This window comes from Episyrphus balteatus, chromosome 3 (genome assembly GCF_945859705.1).
Source record: "Episyrphus balteatus chromosome 3, idEpiBalt1.1, whole genome shotgun sequence".
Taxonomy (NCBI): domain Eukaryota; kingdom Metazoa; phylum Arthropoda; class Insecta; order Diptera; family Syrphidae; genus Episyrphus; species Episyrphus balteatus.
In genome coordinates, this window is record NC_079136.1 from 71,735,889 (window position 1) to 71,757,851 (window position 21,963).

General features: G+C 29.4%; 2 protein-coding genes across 3 annotated transcripts in view; one reads left to right on the forward strand and one right to left on the reverse strand.

The window, feature by feature from the left end:
- LOC129915307 (immunoglobulin superfamily member 10) overlaps positions 1-21,963 on the forward strand; it is a 454,480-nt gene that overhangs the window by 128,895 nt on the left and 303,622 nt on the right. The window lies entirely within an intron of this gene.
- On the reverse strand, positions 17,746-18,564 carry LOC129915081 (uncharacterized). Its single transcript, XM_055994542.1, has 2 exons — positions 18,001-18,564; positions 17,746-17,940 (listed from the first exon to the last, which is right to left on the reverse strand). The coding sequence occupies exons 1-2, from the start codon at positions 18,562-18,564 to the stop codon at positions 17,746-17,748; spliced, it is 759 nt and encodes a 252-aa protein (XP_055850517.1).

The following is a 21,963-nucleotide window of genomic DNA, read 5'->3' on the forward strand; positions in this document are numbered from 1 at the left end:
AGATCTATTCGGCCATATTCCTCTTTTGACGGAGTTAAGGCAAACAAAGTGTGTATAGTTAACAACAAAAATATTGAAAATTGTTAAAGATTTTCTGCTGAATTTCGATGACGACCAATTTAGAATTTAGATGGAAAAATGTTGTTCAGTTTTCAATCATGACTTTGTGAGCATGTGTATGTGTATTGTAATGACATGAAATTTTGTTCATCCATTTGACAGTATTTGACGTCAGAGTTGATCCCGATAATCCTTTCTACAAAATCTTGATCTCTTTAAAACTGTTATGATTTGATTGGAAAAAATTAGAAAATGAAGTGGTCGAAACGACCTATCCACATGAAGTATGGTTTCTGTTTGCAGATACTTACTTCATTTCCTAGGTTTTTTCGTCCTAATGATAATGAGGTGAATATTTTCTTATTTCAAATATAAAATTTATATGAAAAATTATCTCATTTGCCTTTGTCAAAACAGGCTCATGTAAAGATTACACGAGTCATAACTTCCTTGCCATTGTTTCGCCAGACATGATTACAATTCTGGGTTTCTTAAATCTTTCCGCCAATTTTACATATTGATTTAGGATCATTGGTCACTCACATTAAGATTGAACTAAATCTGTTTAGCGAGCATTGAGTTATCAGCTCATACACCAAAAAGCTTTTATATTATATTTTTTCAATAGGTTTAAGTAATATTGCCTAAAATCATGAGCCATGACTATAGTCTTTATTATGGGAGTATATAACTCATTCTAAGCGGATACCTTCATCACAAGTTAAAATTATATCAGCGGTAGCGACCCTTCCTGTCGGTCGTCCTTTCTGTAATTTTTTTTTTTTTTACTGAAAAAACTCTTCATAGGCAATTTATTTAATTTCCTGTCATCCTGTTTTTTTACTTTAAAAGAAAAACAAAAGAGAAGAATAAACAAAAACAAACAAAAAAAAAGTATAAACTTATCGCGAACTTTTAACATTAAATTGTCAATTTGTGTGCAACACGCATACTGGGCATTAGAGAGAATCCCCTATTTTATTAATTCACATTAGGAACTCTTCGAAGTGGATGAGGTTTATAGCCTGTAACGGTATTGAGTATAAACTGGGTATTATCTGAGAATCACGTTGTTTTGAAAGTGTAAATACATATATATAAAACGAGGCATAGGGCAAAGGTTTATTTTTAAAGAAGCTTAAACCTAAGAAGATGTGTTTTTTTTTTGCTTTTGGTGCTCTAAGAAAAGTTTAGTAAATTAGGTTATACCCAACGAAAAAAAATGTCCTTGAGATTATTTATGCAAAATAAACTTATTGTTGATTCTTTTAAGTATTATAAGAATGATAAAGAAATGCAAAGAGTGGTGTGTTAAATCAAAACGTTCGAAGGAAAAAGAGAGTTAGTCTTAACATGAATTTTGAAAAATGAGAATTTTTTTTTGTAATTCATAATTTCATGAAAGGAGGTGTTTCCCTAAATTTATAGAACTCAGCGAAAAAACATAAATTTTAATATTGATAAATATTGGACTAAGAAAATACAAGTCGCCATAACTAATAAGCAAAAACTTAGCAACAGACTCTATTAAATGAAGATTTTCGCTAATTTCATATGAACTTAGCGAAAAAAAATATTATTATTAAATGAGAAATAGTGGAACAAACAAAATTAAAATGGTCATAACTTATTAGCGACAAAACCAAATTATGAAATGCAATTAGATTTTATTGAAGGGTATAAATAGCAATCTTCTAATGAATTCAGCGAAAAACCATAATTTGATATTTAAAAATTTCGGAGTAAAAAAATTCAAATATCCATAAGTAATAAGCAAAAATTTTGCGACAGACTCTTTTTAATGACCATACTTCGCTTGCTTTATAAGAACTTAGCGAAAAAAATCAACATTAAATCAGAAACAGTGAAACAAAATCAAAATGAGTTTTACTTTTGTATAAAGAACAAAACCAAAATATTAACCTTAGATTCGATTCAAGTTGTGTTTCGCTATCTTTTTAATAACTTAGCGAAAAAAACCTACATTGAGAAACTTTGGTGCAGCAAAATTCAATTTTAACTAATTTGCAAAAAACTTAGCAAAATATTCGATACGAGAAGGATACTTCCATGACTTCATATTAACTTAGCGAAAAAATCTTAGCGAAAATAACAAATAAATCATCATTGAGAAATATTGAAGTAACAAATAAACTTAGCAACATACTCAATTCAATGAGGATTGTTCGCTAATTTTATATGAACTTAGCTAAAAAAAATACATATTTGACAAATATAATGTATTAGTAGTGGAGTAACTAAAGCTCAAAAATTGGCAATATTAGGGAACCCGGCCGAACAGCTTAGATTTTGATGATCTTTTTTTTCAAACGTCGGTAATTAAAAATACTTTAAAGTCTATAGATTAAAAATTGCCGGTGTTGCCGTTTTGATTTTTTAAATTTAATTGAAGATTTTTGTGAACAAAAACAAATTTTTTTCAAAAATTTTTCTTAAATTTCATAAATTAATTGATGCCAGAAGATTGTCTAGGAAATTCAAGGAAAAAAAATATATGGGAGTGAGGGACAATCTTCCATCGTTCAAGCGATAGATGCAATTTTCTTATTAATTGACTTCAAATACAAAAAAAAATATTTGAACACAACGGCAACACCTACAATATTCAAATATACATTTTTTAAAAATTAAAATTAAGTTAATTGAATGAACGGCTTTTGAAAGAATGGTAATTGAACTCAGATTTTTGAAAAAAAAAATTATTGAAAAAATTTTAACATTTCGTTTTTTAAACTTGGTCGTGATATAAAATGCATTTATTTTCAAATTTTTTTGGCCGCATTTATTATGATTTCAAATTATAAAAGGAAATGTCAATATGTATTACGGTTTATGAAAAAAATTAAAAAGTATTTCATTTTCGAAGAACTTTTTTTAATAAAAGTTTTGAAAAAAAATGTAACTTATTTTTTTTTTTTAAGTTCAACATCTAAACATAAAATTATTTTTTATTCATTTAATAACCCTTACTGTTGAAAGTTAAATAGCAAAAATTTAAAGTTCCTATTTACCACAGTCTTTGAGAAAATTAATTATTTCAATGCAAAAATTCAGTTTTAATAAAAAAAAACCATTGAAATGAAGTAATTTTTCATTTTTTTTTCAAAAGTGTGATATATTTTACCTTTTTTGCTTCGAAATTCAACTGATAATATTTATGGCCAAAAATTTTTTTTAAATAAATTCATATTTTATTAGAAAAAGTTTGGAAAAAAGTCATTTTAAATTTTTCTAATAACATTTTTTTTTTTTAATTCTGAGTTTGAGGACCATTTTTTCAAAAAATCTTGATTAAATTTAGTGGATTTAAATTTAAGAGATAAGAATGAGCTTCTGGCTTTTTAAAAATGTATTTTAAAATATTGTAGGTGTTGCCGTTGTTTTCAAAATATTTTTTTTGTGTTTGAGGTCAGAATGTTAGAAAATTGCATTTATCGCTTAAACGATGGAAGATTGTCCCTTACTGTCTTATATATATTTTCCTTAAATTACCGAGAGAATCTTTTGGTATCATTTGTTTTATGAAATTTAAGCAAAAAAAATGGTTTTGTTAAAAAAAAATTAATTTTAATTTTAAAAAACAATACGGCAACACCGGCATTTTTTAATCTATAGACTTTAAAGTATTTTTAATTACCTACGTTTGAAAAAAAAAATTGTCAAAATCAGAGCTGTTCGGCCGGGTTCCCTAATAATTTGCTTTAGTTACTCTACTATAGCATTTATTGAGAAATAGTGAAACGACAAAATACAAATTGGCGTAACTTATTAGCAAAAACCTTAAACAAAATATAAACCTCATTTGGATTGGAAAATGAGCTTTCTTTTTCACGCTTCTAAAATCCCCGCTATCAATTTAGAATAATATGAAATAAATGCTTAAATATTTTTAGTTGATTTTGACAGAGTAAAGACTCAAAATCATTACTTTGATTATTGTAAGAAAAAAAAACAACATCAAATATTCATGAACGGGGTCTAATGTCTTGAGCTTAAGGAACGCAAACGACCGGTCAGACTTTAGCCCCATTTGAAGAATGTTATCTCAAATTAAAGTTCAATTTGCTCTCACCATTGCACATTCAATTTCAATATTTTCGAAATTTTTATTACGCAACCCAATTTCGAATGCAATGTTCCTTCAGCCATGAATTGCCCAAAACTTTCTTGGCTTTCTATCTTGTCCCTTCTTCTTCTTCGTCTTCTGCTCTTTCCTGACCATCTACGTATAACGTATCTTCCTCAATTACACATTGAAATTGAATTTCGTCTGAGTGCGGCTCTTGTGTTGGTTTCGGTGGTATTTTTGTTTTTTTTTTTCTATTTTTTTTTTTATTATCATTTATATTTATTTTTTCGTCGTTGTCCTCCTTCTGTCGTCGTTTCTTTTCCGAAAAGAATATTATTTTTTTTTTTAACTTCCACTGGAATACTTTCTGCCTTAGAAAGTAGGAAATTGAAAATTTTAAATTATCCTGCCAGAGGAAGTGGATGCTTGTATTTGGAAAACGAGCGAAAGAACGGGACAAGCTTGGGCATCGTTATATTCACATATAACCTAAGAATATTGGCTTACAAGTGCATATAGTGTGTGGTAAGGTTGGAGGAAGAGATGGGGAAGGGTAGACAATATTCAAGACGATGGTTCATGGTCCATGGTCCGAGGCCAAAGAGCCCACACTCGAATGGCGCTCTGTTGCTTTTTTTTTTTTTTTTTTTTGAGGACTGAAATTATTTAGTCCCGTAGTAGATATAGCCGACACAATGTGCCATCGCTATCGTATAAAGCCAATGTGGCATATTACGGACCCGGAAATTTTTCCACCATTATTCTTCTTTTTTTTTCCAGGAAACAACATGAGGGATGGTAGAAAATGGAAACAACTAGAAAACAAGTTCTTATATTTTCTCTTTTTTTTATGGTAAAAGAAACCAATGCATACATTAAGGATTTTTGAAGCAAAATATTCTTCAAATTCAAAAGTTTCTCACTTTAACCATCGTCCATCGGAGACCATCGTCGCTCATAAGTTCATTAGCTAAGAGGTTAATTTTTTTAATCAAATCAAAGAGAATTGTGACTTTTTAAATGTGCAACTCTATCTAAATTAGAAAAAAACAAGGTACATCATTATACATATGTAGGTATTTATCAAATTTTGTAATTTGGTCGAATAAGAAATAAGAAACTATGATAACCCTGTTCAAATAATTAAAACAGCCTTTAAAAATAGATTTTAAACCAAAATGAATCACATTTGACTGAGTTTAATGTTGAACTTTACATACAATTTTGGCTTGGACTAAAAAAAATAAATAAATATATGAATAAAAATAGTTTCTATAGCTATAACTGCACGAATTTTAAATGAGACCACACCAGCCACCAGCTTTCCAATACAAAAAGAATTATCAAAATTGGTTCACTCCATCCAAAAAAAATACAGACGAATTGAACACCTCTTCCTTTTTGGAAGTCGGTAATCAACGGATTCACTTCGTTCCATTTAATAAGAACTTTTATCTTTAAAAACATCGAGTAATTATTTTTTATGTTTTGTGACTATTGATTCAACGTCCATCTATATAATGTTATTAAAAAATCAAATATTTTTTTAAAATTAACAGAATTTTTATGTTTTTGTACTAAGATCTAAAAAAGTAGGGCACTTTGAACCCTTTCTAGTGACGATTTACTTATTTAATTTAAATTTTATGGCTGAATCGAAATTAAACAGGTTTAAATGTACCCCTTCAAGTGATATTTTTGTATTTGTTTTAAAATAAACTTTAAATGAGTATAAGTGTTGCATCCGCGATAATGGAATTGCCCATAACCTCAAAAAATATTGAAAAAAATGCTAAAATACTATTTTTTTATGTTTTATTTTTATCTTTTACAAAAATGATTGGATTTTAACAAAACTTTGTTAAAAATTACTTTGTTATGTTTTCTATCTATTTTAGTTAGTTTTTGGATTTTTGACGAATTTAATTTGAAAAAATAGCATATTTTTATTTAGATTAAAACGTTTTATTTAAAATTGTGTGGAAAAGCTATACTTTTGTTTTAGAAAATATTGAGAAAAATTGAAAAAACAAAAAAAAAAACTATTTTTAAGGTTTATATTTTTATAATATTGGCGAGAAATTAAATAAAGAGGATAATACAATAGTACTTAATATGAATGTAATAAAATAAGCAGATTTTTACAAATCAGAAACATCTATAAAACAAATAATACCTAGCCCTAATCATGTCCAAATTCTTTAAATTTTATATAGGTTAAAAAATTACTGGAGGGCCACAAAATAATGTTTTTATCACCACTTTAATTTGTATGGACTAAATAAAAAAAAATCAAGTTTCAGCCATAAATAATAAAATGTCTCTAAAACTCAAAAATGCAAAAATTGGTATCTGATTTTCTTAGTAAAAAGTAAATATGTCAGAAATAGTCATAGATTTAGATTGAATTTCAGTTTAAATTAGGTCGAGGACATAGGATATTTTGTAACTCAACTCAAAGCATTAAGCAAACAAAAAAAAGCTTTCAAAATATTTTCAAATTTTTCAATATTGCGATGTTTACTTTTTCGGATGTTTCTCCAACTTAAACCACGAGAAGTTGAGTTGATCGATTCTTATCTGTCCGCTATTTCGGCTTTTCCCGTATATCAACCAATTTTTTTTTTTTATTTGTTCTTATAATCTTAAAGTAAACTTATATTAAAGTGCTTTGATTTATAAGAGCAAGTATACTGATTGAAAAAACAACTTAAAATCAACGAAAACCACGTTGATTCAACTATTTGTGGGTATGATTTTGCGTTGAAGAGGAAAATTTTAAAAATCAAAATAGAACATCGTTAGTTCAAGACATCGTTAAATAAAGTAGTTTCAACTTTGAAAAAAAGCATCAACTTATTACTGGGGATCGAACCTACAACTATTAAGTCACTAAATCGAATGCTTTATCAAAGTGCTATCTCACTGTTGAAAATAAGGGTGTTAAATGCAAGCAAAAGCTGAAGTCCGACAAAAATAAAAAAATTTCTTACGTTGTTTCAATGCTAGTTTTTTCAACATTAAATCAAAATTGAACATATTACATTTTACGTTGCGTTTTTTTTCTCAGTGAGGTAGGTACTTGCAACCCAATCGTGTATTTGATTTCTTATTTACATGCTTTTTATCACTGTTTGCAAATTTACTTGATTAAGGATCCTTGTAATTTTTGTTTACATATCCTTAACATATAATTTTGCACAAATTTGTTAAGTTTAATATACCAATAAATGTGATTTCTCAGAATTTTGAATGTCAGTTCCTTTTAAATAGATATATGTATAATCAGAGCTTGAGATTTAAATATTTGTCGTTAAACGGTACAGCAATGGATCTATATTTAGGTTTAAAAGCGATGATAGTCATAAAATGTACGAAAATTCCTCGAAATTTCTTTTGAATTCACAAAATTTCCCTCGAAAAACGGAAACACGTTGAAATAATCGAATTTTGTCGGGTTTGTGTGCGTTTTCACTGAGAATACATTTTGTATCGTCATCAACATCATCATTTCCATGACTTGTATATTATTTACCATATAACGCTTAACTCATTCGCATATTTTCTTCCTCTCGCGATGACTTGTTTGATTATTATGATGAACCTAAACTTACTATGTGCGGCATCTTCTCTAATCGATCCTTCTCCATCTTTATTATTTTTATTCAATTTATGGATGCCACATATTATAGAAGAGGGTATAATATCTAGTATGTCTATCTGTTTACTTGTTCAATATAAAAGAAAGTCTGCCATAGAATTCATCACGATAATCTCCTCTCTTGTCCTCTTTTTGAACGGCATTATTTCTATACAGATGAGGAAAAAAAAAAAAATTCTGAAATGAATAATTGTCAATGACAAAAATTCCTCCTTTTGCAAATCCTTTTTTTTTTTGTTTGTATTCCAAAACGACTCAATGATTTATAATGAAAATGTTGAGTCATAATATGACAAATTTTTTCACATAACTCTGAATCTCTTTCACTCGCCGTATGTGTGTGTTTGTGTATATTGAATATGACCACCCCTGTACAAGTCCTTCTTTCGACTCTATAATATAATGAAGATAGTCATCACTGGCTATAGGAGTGCCCAAGGACATGGTATAAGGATATAAAAACACATTATTGTACCATTAATTGAATGAGTAATATTGATATTGCAGCTTGCATTTAGATTAGGGGTGGTTTAAATTTCAACCCACACAAAAATGAGTAGACAAAAAAAAAAAAAAAACTCATTAAATTATACAAAGGACCAAAGTAACCAAAATTTATTGCAACCAAAAAAAAAAAAAAGGGCGATGTCCTCTAATGATTATAATATATCCTTTTTGAGTGGTTTTATTTTATTTATTTTTTTTTGTATTTATTTCATCACGTGAAAGTGAAAGCAACCCTCTTTAATTTATGTCGGTTTGAATGGCATTGTAATGTGACATATGGAATTGTTACAAATGACGACAGTCATGACGTATGCCTATTTGTCTATTGAGATCGCATTATAAAAACCAAAAAGAAGGACCCTCTCAAATAAGGATCAGAATTTGTATAATAATTTTCAATGAGTTCTCGCATTTTATATAACAATAAGTAACGGTTCCAATGACCAACTACCCATGCATTCCATACGCATATCATAGATTTTATAAATTTGCCATATTTTGTCAAGAGAGAAGAAGAATATCTCATTGAAATATCTTTGACGAGTATAAGGGTATCGAAATAGTGACCAATCATCCTTGGAATGAGGAGACTCTGCGTGCATATAACAATAATGTATACGAACCCATGTATTGTATAGGTACTTAAGTATAAATTACGGTCTTCATGTTCAAATGTCTGTGTAGGTACATATTAGAAAAGATACTCGTCGTACACACACCAGCCAAACAGCATCTCATTTGATATGGAATAAATTTTATCTTTAATGTCAGTAGATGTGCGTATTTTGTGTGTGAGGATGACGACCGACGACTCAAAAGGACATCTGTGCGACGCAATATTATGATGTCGAATGAATTCATTGCGGACTAGATTCCTTAGATATGATGTTTTTTGGTATAAATGTAATTTGCATACGAAAGACCCCTTTTTTTTGCACATTGCTATCATGATTTGAATAACACAGATCAAAATGTCCTGTGAGATGTTGTATGGGGATATGTATATGTTTCTGTTTGTGTGATATTTGATATCTTTCGAAACTACATACATCCACACTTGTGTAGCTAGTTTTTGTTTTGGCAATTTCTCTTGGGATATATATAAATTCTAATAAAAAAACAAGCAATTTTTATGAAGAGACTGGACCTGAATTTTTAGGATATCTACATTCATTTGTTTATATACAATACACGCCACACAATATATATCTCGTATATTCTCACATAAATTGCGCATTTTCTTGCAATTATGTAGAGAATGATGCTTTTGTATTATAGTAAGGTTCATGATGTCCATTGTTTCCAATGGTCCTTTTGATAGTAGATATATACAAGAACAAGTGATGTTATTGAACGACCTTGAGGAGATGAATTGAAATGTATGTGTCATTTCTTTTGGCAGTGAAAAAAATTACAGTAGGGTTTTTTGATATTAAATTTGTGGAGGTCAAGGACCCAAAATTTATGTAGGCCCTCACACTTAAAAATTCTTTTTTGTTTTGTATTTTCTGAAAGTTAAATTTAAATGCAAAAAAAAAAAAATTAACATCTTTTCTTGTAGATTTGTATAGTTGAAATCTGTGCAGTCTTTATAAATTATGTACAAAATAAAGCAAATGGGGAATAGGGAAAGTACCATTACTAACGAGGTTGATATGCAGGGTTTCCGGTAAAAAATGGATAAGCCTGAAACGGCTGATAGCTTTTTTTCGTTTAGTGTATTTAAAATTTTATCAACTTTCGTTTTCGGTTCTCACAACCACGAATGAATGAATTTTATAATTTTTTTAAAATAATTTTCTACAATAATTGACTTAATACATGAGTGTTTAAAAATTTTCATAGTTTTTGCACTTTTTCTTTGAAAAAAATATTGAAATAACTCGTCTAAAATCTAAACAAAATAGTTTGAACCGTTTTCGAGAAAATTGCAATAGCTCGGAAATAACGAATATCTTCTAAACGGTTAAAGCAATCAATTTCATTCCAAGGAATTTTTTGTAGAACGTTTAAGCCCCTACAAGAATATATCTTGCTAATTTGAAAATAATGAAGTTTCAGTGAATTAGAATTTTTTTAAAAATATAAAATGTTTTTATATTTGTTTTTAACTTTGACCTCGAATATCTTTAGAATGGTTAGATTAATGAAAAAAGTTAATAAGACCTTTTTTGTGGAACAATCAATTTTCAATAAGAATATGTCTTGCGCGTTTGATCATTATAATTTTTCAATTTGTTACAAAATTAAGAAAAAAAAACGAATTTTTAAAGATTTTCTCGATTTTTGGACCTCAAATATCTATTCAACGGTTAGATAAACGAAAAAAGTGTTCAAGGCCTTTTTTGTAGAGCGTTCAATTTCCTACAAGAATATGAAAAGAAATTTGCTAAAAAGTCAATTAATAAAAAAATTATTTTTTACTTGCTCTATAGGGCAAGTATTGGTTTCGTGTCGAAAAAAAAATTTGAGGTTTTAATCAAAACCAACATTACGATGATGGAGAACTCCGAAAAAGTGGGTCTCGCAATTCCGTCCGTGCGTCTGTACGTCTGTGCGTCTGTGCGTCCATCTGTACACATTTCCACAGCCTAAACGGGTGGACGGTTTTTCTTCAAATTTGGTACAGATGATTTTTATGGAATTCTGAAAGTTTTTTTTTTTTTGTTTTTTTTATATCTCGCTTAGAAAGTGTACCCCAATACAAATTTTTCAATTTATACCAAATATCTCGAAAACGGCTCTAACGATTTTGATTAAACTTTGCAGACGTGATACTCAACGCGATTTCAATAAAACTGCATTTTTAGTTTTTTCAAAAAAAGTCAAATACAATTTTTTTTTTTCAAAATTTTGCCTTAAATGTCGGCTCTTCCACAAAAATTTTTTTTAATTTATATAGAGCCAGCTCTTAGAATCTACAACTAAATTAACATAAAAGTGCTTTGAACTGCAAGAGCAAGTACGTGCGACCCCAGTCGTGCATTTTATTTTTAGTAGAAGCTTGATGTAAAAATCGAAAATTGCAAAGTGGAGGACCTTCCCATTAATATAAAGAGCTCATATTTGGTGTGTATATTCTAGAGGGGTCTAGCAATCGATTTTTTTGACCCACCCTAATGTTCCCAGTGTTCCTGAAATCATTTCTTTTTATTTTTTTTAACAATTTATCTTTCCCAATAAATGCAAACTGAAAAATAATAAAGTAGGTAAACATTTATTTATTGAAAAGTTTTTTTTTATTTTTTCTTAATATTGTTTTAAGGTTGGTTATATATTTAAACTTTCCAAGCAATTGCCTTTTCCAAAATGTTTGTTTTTTTTTTTTTTTTTTTTGACAAATAAAATAAATGTTATTTTTCGACACAAAATAAATAATGTGGAAGAGCTACCAACCAAAAAGTATAGTTTTTTTTTTTGTAAGTATCTTCCATCTCCCCTAATTGCAACTTTATATAAATTCACAAAAAAAAAAAAAAAAAAAAAACAAGAAAGCAAACATGCAAAAAACAAACTGAATTTCCAAAATACTCTCCTGTACTGCGACGTTTACCGAACAAAATATACTCAAGCAATAGAAAAAAAATCACCTTGTAGCAAAATTGCTTTTGCATACATATACATAAACTTCCTACCGCACACACCGTTCATCCTGTGTGTTCCTTTCCTCATGAATGGTAAACACTTTTCGTGGACCCTTGTCATAGATACAGTAAGCAAAAGCGGAAGTCATGTCTGAACCATAACCAAATGAATGTTTGCCTAAAGGGATTTTATTAAAAAAAAAAAAAATAAAAAAAAAAAATCCTAGAACGAAGCCCAAAAAGCTGAAAAAAAAAATAACCGCCAGACGAGAAAAATGTAAAGACGCACCTTGGGAAACCAAGTGAGTGGGCGAATTCGAAAAAAATAATAAAAAAAAAAAATTCTCCTCACTTGTAGTTGATGGATGGAAAACCTTTTCACTTTATTTAAATTAAAAATGAAATTGCTAGAGGTGCACATCCTGTGCTGAGATGCATTATGCTACAAGGTTGCAATGCAACTCTCATCCACTCTTTTCATCATCCTCCTCGTGCAACATCTATCACAAACCATTCATCTAACATTTTTTTAAATGATCGTCCAAATGAAAGAAGAAGAAGACGAAGCAGAAAGAAAGGAAGACATTTCCTTCAATTTTTCGCACAAACATACACACACATATACTTACACCTGTTAGAAAATGAGATAAGAAAAACCATTAAAAATTATTTTAAAGTGGATTTTTCCATCGAGAGGAAGGAAGAAAAAAAAAAATTAAATTTTATAAAGCAAAAAGGACACGATAAAGAAATTCATCCTTCTGAATCTCGTTTTTAATAAAAAAAAATACACCCCAACCACCACCCACACACGCATATATAGTGTTTAAGTCCCTCCACAAATATGTCACTGACAAAAAAAAAAAAAAAAAACAAACGCTAGCGCTGGTAACTTATACAACGAGCCAACGAGCGAGTGCAAAAACGACCAACGTATGCGGTGGGTTACCCATCAGAGATTTGCAGCAATTATCTTAAAAGGATTCCGTTTCGAGATCCAAAGTTTTGTTATTTACTTAATCCGTAAACCAACAGAGCACAATTCTTTTATCCCTCTGTCCTCTATCTTTTTCTGTATTCTCTCTCTGGCTCATATACATATAATCCTTGCCTTGCACACAAAAGACTTCAGACTTCACGATTGAAGGTGCACCAAAGTCAGAATTTTGTATGCTCCCAGATATTTCCTTTGAAGTTTCACTTTTTTGCATTTGCTATCAAATAAAGTGGTGTATAGTAACCAAAATGAAATTTAAACAGATATTCTGATTCTGATGAATTTGCAAAAGCCCATCATTTCTCTTTTTTTTTTACTTATTTTGCCATCCTCCCCATTTTGCCTCCTTTCCAGAGATAATCCTGCTTAATGCAACAATTCGTTTCGATTACAGAGCAAAAAAAAAAAAAAGAGATACAACATTTTTAACTGAATAGGTTGAATCCTGGATGAGATTCTGGAATCAGTGAAGTGAGCGAAAATGGAATCGGTTAGAGTATACAAAGTGTGGTCAACCTGAACGGTGAACGTAGTTTAAATTTTATTTAATTTTGTGTAATCGCTTTGGGCTTCAATTTTTTAAAGTGCAATCTCCTGATGTAACACACACCGACCGGTTATGGGATCAAATTATTCTAATGTTCGTGCCTTTTGATATGGTATACGAACATACATTTTCTTTTAATACCTCTTACATACATTCAAAAAAAAAAAAAAAAACAAAAAAAAAAAACTGTAAACTGTCTATTTAGCAAAGAAGTTTAGATTTTTTTTTCGTTCAAAACATGAAATTAAATAAATGATCTTTACAAATGGAGCTGTATTGATGAATTACTTAGTTATTAAATTTCAATTTGCCGGAAACATATTTTTAACAATTTAGTTTACTTTGGAAAATTATTATTAATTTTTAATATTAAAACTTTGAATTAGTTTTCAATTAATTAGGTATCTATGTGCAAATAGAAATCCATTTATGTTATTTTCTGGAATTAATATTTTAACAAGAAATGTCTCTTTTGTGAATTGAAATATAAATATTAATTATTAATGCTCCATTACAACATGTCAATCAATAAACATATTTTTCAGCTTAAAAAAATATATTTGGTTTTAATTAAAAACACATTCTATCGAAAAATGTGTTTAAATTTTAATAATAATCCCAGTGGACTTTATGTTATTTTTTAGTTGCAAAAGAATTCAAGTAGGAAAATGTAAAACATAAAAATAAATGCTTTTCTAAATAAAAAAACAAGAAGATTGGTTGCATGTATAAAAAAGTGTTACCTACTTTTTGAATAAAAAATATATTTATATATACGAGCATTTAATATCCTTGAATAAAATATGAATTTTCCTTTTGAATGAACAATTATTTTTTTTTGTAATGAAATATACAAAGGATTAAAAATTTTTCTTTTTCCCAATGATTCTCGGTAAATAAACTCATTTCGTTCCTTTAGGTATGTACATTATTTATAGTAAATCGACTAACAAAACTTCAAATTTCGATCAATCTACATAGCCGATTTGGGACAAGGTAAATATTTGCAGACCTCTGCAAATATTGAAAAATCAATTTTTTGAAAACGGGTTGTTATTTTTGTTTAATTTTGTTTTCATACATTTAATATTAATTAAAATAATATTTTTTTTTCAATTTTTTTTTTGTAAATGTGTATCTAATAAAAACTATTTAAAAAAAACCTACGATTTTTGTAAAAATAAAATTCTAAAAATTCTTTGTTATACTTTAACATTCTAAGCAACTTTTACCATAAGAGCAATTACGTTCGACCCAATCGTGCATTTTAATTTTATTATAAAAAAATAAAAATTAATAAAAAAAGCTAAAAATTGGACTAAAACAAAAATTTGGAAATTTTGAAAAATCAATATTTCGAAAGTAGACATTTTTAAGGTGTTTGAATTTTTTTTTCAAGTTCACACATTGCATTAAATCACAAAATAAATTATATCTGATATAATATATCAATACAATTTTCATTTCAGTTTAGTTCGCGAAATAAAAATAAATTGAAGTTTGAATGTGCAATTGCAAACGAAAGAGCTGATGTACGAACTTGATTCATTTTAAAACAAATTCATATTATTTAGTTTGAATGTTTTATTTATTTATTTATTTATTTAGCTACAAAATATATTCTTAGCCTATTTACAGTTTTTCATTCAATTACATTTTTTAACAATATTTTTAGATTGTTTGAATTATTATTAAAATTTATATAATCGCTATAATTATTAAAATCGACACATGCTGCAAAGAGGGGTTCATGCTGACCATATACAGTTCTGTTAAATCTTAAATTTAAAAGCTCATAATTTCGAAAAGATCTACTTGGGACATTTATGTTGATTTTACACAATAATTCACTTGAGTTAACTTTATTTGTCAATAAATTAAACACAAAAAGGACATTTATAATGGTTCTTCTTTTACTTAAAGTATCAAGATCTATTAATTTTAAACGATGTGTATAAGGAGGTAGGTTAACATCTCTGTTCCAAGGTAGATTTCGAAGCGCAAACAGTAAAAACTTTTTCTGAATAGATTCGATCCGATTTATATTTGAAGTGTAACGTGGACACCATACACTGCTGCAATATTCAAGTCCAGATCTCACGAGAGCACAGTATAAAGTTTTAAGTATTTGTGGGTCGTTAAAATCTGTTGCCCACCGTCGTATGCAACCTAGTTTACGATTAGCATTGTTTATTAAATAGTCACAATGGTTTTTGAAAGTTAATTTAGCATCCAAAATAACGCCAAGATCACAAAAATAACTGACACGTTCCAATGATTTATCAGCAATGGTATAATTCATTATCAAAGGAGAAAGCTTACGAGTAAAGGTCATAACTTTACATTTTGATAAATTTAAAGACATATCATTTATATTGCACCAATTAAAAAGTTTATTTAAGTCACTTTGGAGAAAAAGTGCATCTTCATGGTTCTTGAAAGAATGGAATAATTTTGTATCATCGGCAAACATAAGAATTTTTGAACGAGTTATTACATTACACATGTCGTTTATAAATAACACAAATAATGGAGGACCAATGTGACTTCCTTGAGGGACACCAGAATAGACATTTATAATTTTAGACATTTTATTCTTAAACAGTACATATTGAGTTCTTTCTGAAAGATAGGATTTCAGCCACACGAGGAACCAGTTGGGAAAGCCTATACGGGCTAATTTCTTCAGTAATATCGAATGGTTAACACGATCAAACGCTTTGGAGAAATCTAAGTATATAACATCAGTTTGAAAACCATCCTGATTTTTTATCACAGTTTCCGAGCAGAAATGCATTAAGTTAGTGGTTGTAGATTTTCCTTCTGTGAAGCCATGCTGATAAGGAGAAATTAATTGATTCCAATTACTTTTTAAGAGGTCACACATGATGTTTTCAAACATTTTTGGGATACAAGACAGTTTAGCAATACCTCTGTAATTTTCAATATTGGATTTATTTCCTTTTTTGTGCAAGGGTAAAATAAATGAAGATTTCCACATTTCCGGAAAAACTGATTTTTGTATAGATAAATTAAATAAATAACACAATGGGCGTACAAGAACAGACATAAATTTTTTCACTATACAGGAAGGAATTTCGTCAGGACCGTAGAACATTGAGTTTTTCATTTTTAAAATATAATCTTTTATCACAGTTTCACTTATTATAGGGACGGAAAAATTCAGTTGCGGGTAATATTGCACATTGTTATTTAAGTTATCACAGTTCTTATTATCACAGGAATCAGGTAATTTGTAAACGTGTTGAAAGAAGTCAGCAAACATATCACAGATTGTATCAGTCTCACTAGAAGTGTTATCACAGAAGTTCATTGTAGCTGGAAATTTGGATTCTTTCCTCTTAGTTTTTACAAAATTCCAAAATGACTTGGGATTTTCCGAAATCTGATGTTGAATTCTACGCACGTAATTCATGTATGCAGATTTTATTTTAAATTGGAGATCCCTGCGGGCAGCATATGATTGAAAAAGATTGAAAAACAGAGGCTCGTTTACTTTTTTGAAGTCAAGCTTATAGGATCTTGCAGTTTTTTGAGGTTTTATAATGTTGTCAACAAAATATTTAATATTAATTGGAGAGTGATGTTCCGATTCAGCAAACAGGAAGTTATCGGATTTTTCCAAAGAAGTTATTTCAGGTGAATCAGTAAACACTAGATCCAAAGATCTCTCATTATTATTTGTTATATAATTAATTTGAACAATACCGTTGACACAACATTCATCGACAAAGGAATAACAATCTTCATTCAGAGTTTCAGGTAAAACAGGAATAAGAAAAGAGCCGGCTTCGGGGTCAGGAATCCAGTTAACTTTTGGCATATTAAAATCACCTAAAATAAACAATACCGCGTCGGAAGATTGTTTGATAGCATGTGAAATCGATTCCGCGTGCTTTTTATATATTTCAGAAGATGATTTGGGTGGGATATAAGAACAAGTAAACAAAAACGGTTTTCCATGGATGGTGGTTTTTACACTGATGAACTCTATATCTGTATACAAAGCAGTTATTTCAATAGATTGAAGGGAAGATTTAAGGGCAATGAGAACACCACCGCCTTCGCTCTTATCACTCGTTTGAGCACTTCGGTCTTTGCGAAACACAGTATAGTCACTACACAAGATATTATTATCACCAACAGTATCATTCAGCCATGTTTCGGTTAAAACTAAGGCATCATATTCAATGTTAAAGGATTTAAGATACAATTCGTTCAGTTTAGATTTCATTCCACTTGTATTATGGTAGTAAATAGACAGAGTTTTGAGGCTTATTAGTTTTTTGAATTATTAACTGTGATACAAAGTTTTTCAGGATCAACAGTGTTTCGAGGGCCGCGTGGACGATCTTCGAACTCGCGAACAACTGTATTTTCAGGCCACATTTTAGGATTTACAACTAAATCAAACAGATTACGAGGCGTTTTTACTTTAAATGAAGCAATTTCCCTTTCATTTTTAAATTTAAACTTCATACATGTTATTTCATTTAAATTTTCGATTTTTGTAAAAGCTTTAATGTAATTTACAATATCATCTTCAGTCGTCGATGCATCAAATCGCGAAAGGAAAATTGTTTTAGGTTTGGGAATAAGCTTTAAAATAGGTGGTATAACGTTTGAGACGTTTGTTTCAGTTTCCAGGGTAGTGGCAACAGTTTCAGAAACTGCTTCAGGCAAATCGGGAAGCGGGGGAACCGGTCCGTTTGTTGAACCTTCCGGACTGTCAGCTTCTATGTTCTGCTTCTTGCTTGAAGGCCCTGATTGCATAACTGCTTTCCTTTTGGCACCTCGAGTAAGAGGCGGCGAAGGTTTCACCAAACTTTCCACTGTAGTCTTTACCTCATTTATAAGATTTTTAAGTTCCAAAAGTTGGGATGAGTTATTGTCAACCTTGGAATAAAAAGATACAGACTTACCAAAATTACAACGATCACAAAAATAATGCAAATTTGTATGAGCGCTAAATATTTCGAAGGTTGAGAGTTCCATTTTAGCACATGTTAGATGATATGAGGCACCGCACACCCCACTACATGCAATGGATTGTTCGTTCTTCAAAATAACTTCCGAGCACATTAAACAATTTGCCATTTTATTGTTTCAAAGTTTTATAAAAAATAGACAAAATATTGTTTTTATTTTTTATGTTTTCAGTTTCAATTTTACCGACTGTACTGTATTGTGATTTAAACAATTTTGCGCACCTTAAAGTATGCAATATAATTTGTAATTGGTAAGATGTAGTTTTCACGAATAGCACCAAAATGTATATTATAATAAATGCACCAAACTGTTGCTGAATTTAGAGAAGATTGCAAAATGTCATACTCTAATAAAATATTAATTCACTTTGAATACTTGGCACAAAAATGTTTTTATTAATTAAGAACTATTCACTGAATAACAAATTCAAAACACTTTAACTAGGAACGAAAAAATGTTTAACAAAAACAACAGTCAATAATTTTACAAATTACGGGTTATACAATTATAGGAAAAAATTAATCAAAATAGACACGATTTTTTCAATGCTAACACTCACAACAGAGTTGCCAGATGTGTTGTGTTGTTATATTTATAATTTATTTCTTTATTTGAACTATCTGCAGATGTAAAGACTTAATATAATTAGCTAGTAATTGTTTGGACAGTCTTGAAAATAATATAAGCATAAAGTTTTCATGTTATTTGAAATACGACAGAAGTATTGTAAAATTTGATGTGCACTCGCTTGGTTTTTTTAAGATTTATATGTAGATACCCCCTTTTAAATATAACGTTAAAACAAATCAATATTTGATATGATATTCAACGACAATAAGTCAATTAAGGGCATTATAACGAAGTCCCTGGGGCACCATCAACTGAACCCATGTAGTCAGTCAGTCATTGCGCTAAAATAAAATGAAAAATAATCTCACAAAAAACTCTGCATACGTATTGTACAATGTAGGTACAACCACAAGCATCAGCATAAGCATTAACAACTGAATCAAAAACTCACTTCTTGTATTTCATAAGCAAATAATAAATGTACAAGACAAGCCCGTGCATTAGTATATGCGGTTGATTTGAATCCTGGGTGCTCCTATCTGAATGCTGCTTGAATTTCAAACATATAACTCAATGGAATATCAAATTGCGTTTCCTTCTCTATTCCGCCTGCTGAAGTTTAAGCGAGATAAATAATTTTCCATTCTCTCAACGTCAACATGCAATATACCACAGGACAGGACAATGGGGTATTCACGCTTAAGAGCATGTTTGCTTGTCCCAGCTTAAGTGTCTGATTAAGTGAGTTTATACCGTTATACTCACCCACCTTGTTGCTTTTTCATTGTGTATTATGGTGGTTTGGACATTTTCATTTTGGTTTTATAACCCAACCCTAAGGGGGATGATTCGGCCGTTTTATTATACACCTTTTTATACATACATGTATATTTTTATTTTATTCGTTAAATATGTGTGCTTGAAAAGTCTGAGTAATTAATTAACACATATTTAATTCAGTTTACCTACTGTTGGTGCTATTTGTTTTGGTTCTCCTCTACTTGTCTGGAATTTTCTGACCTGGATTGTATGTATATTTTTTTTTATTGTTTTAATGTGTTTTTTTTTTTTTTGGTAAATGGAACGAACCTAGGGCGAAAACCAGTTCATATTTTTTGGTTGTTAAATTAAACTCATTATGTTTGCTAAAATTTGGGTTGCGGGGTTTGCATATTGGATGTTGGTGTGTACATTTTGGCATTATGTCCATTTAATATAATTATAAAGCTTAACACCAAAAAGGGATTTTTTGAGGGTACCCATAGGCACTACCTATTGTTAAAAATATAGGTTTTTTTTTCTAGGAAAAAGAATATGAAAGGGATTTAAATTTCTTTACTGGAAATGAGGTAACATAATCTGTTCGATTTTTAACGTAGGGAGAGTGTTTTTTTTTTATATAAAGTGTTTTCTTTTGTGAAGTCCAACTCTCGCTCGTTGTTATGAGAATTGCGTTCTTAATGACCTATTTGATAGTAAAAAGTAGAATTTTAATTGTTAAGTCAGCCTGATTAAGATCAAGTAATTATTCAATTCTTAACAGGAAATACATTTTCTCCTAGAACCGAACACTTACGTCTAGAACATCCACCCATACGTCAAGTTCTCGTTGCAGGGAAATCGGATCTTCACTTATGCTTATGATGGCTTCATCGTCAGAAAAAAATAACTGATGCACTTTTATGACTGCCACTTTGCCTTCAAAATCACAAAAATCTTTATTTTAAAAAAACATTAAAGAAAAATCTATCAAAATCGGAGATTTTTGCTACAGTTCAGAGATAATGTCATTTTTCGAATTTTAGTTACTTCACTTTTAGTTTAATTATAAGGCATATAAACTAAAACAGCAAATACAATAAAAATTGAGTGTTAGGTTAAAAATAATATATAAGTCAGTTATAATTGCCAAACATTTAGGTTGAAAGAATCCTACGCACAGTGGCGTCATTGGTGATTTTTGACGTCAAATTTGTTTTGCATTTCATGTCGAAAAACAATTAATTAGGTAAACGGCAGTTTTATAGAAGTATGGAATATAGGAAAAGCTGTTAGCTTTTTTGTCGAAAATGGGGGCTTAGTAACATAAGCGTTCAAAATGTTCTTTTTCTAAACAGCTTATAAATTAGAAATTTACCTTGCTATAAAAAAATAAGATCTAAAAAAATCCAAAACTAATAAAACAATCTTTTAAACCTTTCATTATGCTATTTCTTAGAGTTTTTTTTTATAAATAGCCAATAATTTTGACAATTTGTCTATTTTGTAAATATTTACATATTTGGCGTTTTATTGTTGCCAACTATGTTTTAAAGCAAAGATTAATACATCAAGTTCGAATTTTTCAATAGTCAGATAAAATTCAGATAGAGCTTATTCCTAGGAATAAAAGTTCTTTTTATATTAACATTTATTCTTCTGATAGTCTAACTGACGATTGAAAAATCAGGGCTAAATGATAAATAATAATTAAAATGTTCAACGAAATGGTTTAACGTATAACTCACATTTTGTTTATCAGTCCACTCCTAAAATTTGCTGTGGGATCTCGGTCCAAAACTGAATATTTAATTTTTCGTTGAACCAAAAATATACTTTCCATATAGATTTGGTTATTTTAATTCGCATCTGGAATAAATAAATTTGTAACTTCACATTTTTTTTTACCGACTTCAAAAAGGAGGAGGTATTCAATTTGTCTGATTTTTTCTTGTTTGTGTTTGTTACCTCATAACTTTGGACTGAGTGAACCAATTTTGATAATTCTTTTTGTATTGGAAAGCTGTAATGTAGTCTCATTTCAATTTCGTTCAGTTCTGGCCATAGGAACTATAAAACCCAGTTTTGATCCATGGAAGTCGGTTTTGTTTTTTGATAAAAATGATTATTTTAAGTTATAAAAATTTGAAAATCAGTTTTTATCTTCGAAACGTAATG